At 32.5% G+C, this 1,850-nt stretch overlaps 1 protein-coding gene across 1 annotated transcript in view; it reads left to right on the top strand.

Annotated features, from left to right (window-relative positions):
• The window catches only part of LOC119591404 (endonuclease 8-like 3), an 8,374-nt gene extending 7,019 nt beyond the window's left edge, over nt 1-1,355 (top strand). The window contains exons 6-8 of the mRNA XM_037940147.1: nt 283-437; nt 536-690; nt 845-1,355. Coding sequence (XP_037796075.1) covers nt 283-437; nt 536-690; nt 845-1,009 — 475 coding nt within the window. The 3' untranslated portion in view covers nt 1,010-1,355. The remainder of the gene's footprint in view (nt 1-282; nt 438-535; nt 691-844) is intronic.
• Nucleotides 1,356-1,850: the final 495 nt, after the last annotated feature.

The raw sequence follows: 1,850 nt of genomic DNA, 5'->3' as shown, positions 1-1,850 counted from the left end.
ACCTTTTTTTTTGTTAGCTTTCCCTTCACATTTTCTCTCTCTTTTTCATGTCTTGTTTTACTACTTTAAATTTTATTTTCCTCCTAACCCTAAGTCTGCTGGGTCTGGAATCCTTGTTATTTTATTATTAAGTCTGGTAGCAATTCATATGCAGAAAATACCTGAGTACCCTAGCATGTATATCTACTGACAGTTTTTCACTTATGTAAAGAATAATAGGAAAATCAAGAAGAAATTTCATCAAGAAATTTATATTGTAAAATATTGTAATTTAACTTCCAGAAAGTACAAATTTAAAAGGCTCGGCAATTCCCCTGCAAGTCTTCCAAGCACCCCACCCCCAGTGTCCCAGTTGAATTCAGCACTTGTTGACACGCCAGTAACTCACCAAACAAGATCACAGAGAAGTCTTGCTCCTCCCACACCCAAGACAAGAAGTAAGATGAAGATTTAGTACAGCTGTACAGAAAACTAATGAGAATGATGATTCCCTTTTAATATGTTCTGCATTAGTGAATTCCCACTAAATTTCCAGATACACTGAAAGCTGAGAGAGAAGTAGCACCAGTTTTGTGTTCTGGCCACAAGTTCCCAGCACGTAAATTGAGAGCTGAAAAAAGTGCTGAAAACAGAGGACGAATTTTCTATGTGTGTGACTTACCAAAAAAGAACCAGTGTAATTTTTTCATGGTAAGACTGAATTATTAACCTATAATGACTTAGTCTGTCTTATGCAGTGTATATTATTTATGATTGTATATAAGACCTATATATGATGTTAGGAATACATTGCTGCTTTAATTCAATCAAAATTTTTTAAAATATTTTTTTGTTTTTTTTTCAGTGGGGAGATGCACACCATCCTCTTTGTGGTCATGGGAAAATTACAGTCATCCGTGAAGTATTGAAGCAAAATGCCAATAATGGTCGAGAATTCTATTGCTGTCCATTTCCAAAGACCAAACAATGTGACTTTTTCCAATGGGTTAATGATGTTACGGCAAAATAGATGACCTGCCAGAATTTTTATTTTTGTCTTAGGGCCAGGATAGCATGACTCTCATCCAGATCAGTGTAATATTGGGATGGGGGTCAGGTCTTGTCAATTATAATTGCCTATGTCAATGGAAAATTTGTCTCTTATTTTTTATTACTGATGTATTTCAGACAGTGATATTTAGAGAAGTAAAATACTATAGTAACATAGAACTTGACAGCTATTGTGATTTTTTCTTCTTTTTAGGTACAAAACTTTTATATGAATGTCATATCCATGTATGTTACATGATCCTATTTCATAACTAAATTAATAGTTTTAAAATTTATTTAAAAATCTGATGAAAAAATATATAATATAGATTAAAAATGCCTCTCATTAAGCTCTCCAAATGGCCACTGCCACAACATAACACTTTCAACAATCTAACTGAAAAGCCTGTTTTTCAGAAGTGAGTTGTAGGACAGGATCTCATGCTATGTAGCACCATGTAAGCATTCAACACTTGCCCAAGTTCACGTTTATTACTCATGGTCATCTCATTCCTGATAATTTTAAAAACACATTTTGAAAAAATAAGATAACTGAGTAAAAAAACAAAACAGATGAATTCTAGAATACTCTGTGAAATGTATAGAAATCATTTATTGGCAAGCTAAACCCTAAAATTTATTTAATCTTGTTTAAGATAAAATAGCACTAATTTTTAAAACACTTCTATTAAAATTCTTATAATTCACGTATTGTGTATGGAAGTAAAAAGTCTCAAGATTTTATAAAGAGTAATATCCATCTCTGAATCCTTTCTGCACTCAGTAAGAAGGGTACAAAACCAACATTCATTTCAATATTG

This window comes from Penaeus monodon, chromosome 28 (assembly GCF_015228065.2).
Source record: "Penaeus monodon isolate SGIC_2016 chromosome 28, NSTDA_Pmon_1, whole genome shotgun sequence".
In the NCBI taxonomy this organism is placed as follows: domain Eukaryota; kingdom Metazoa; phylum Arthropoda; class Malacostraca; order Decapoda; family Penaeidae; genus Penaeus; species Penaeus monodon.
The sequence above is the reverse complement of the archived record's forward strand: the minus strand, read 5'-3'. Positions and strand labels throughout refer to the sequence as shown.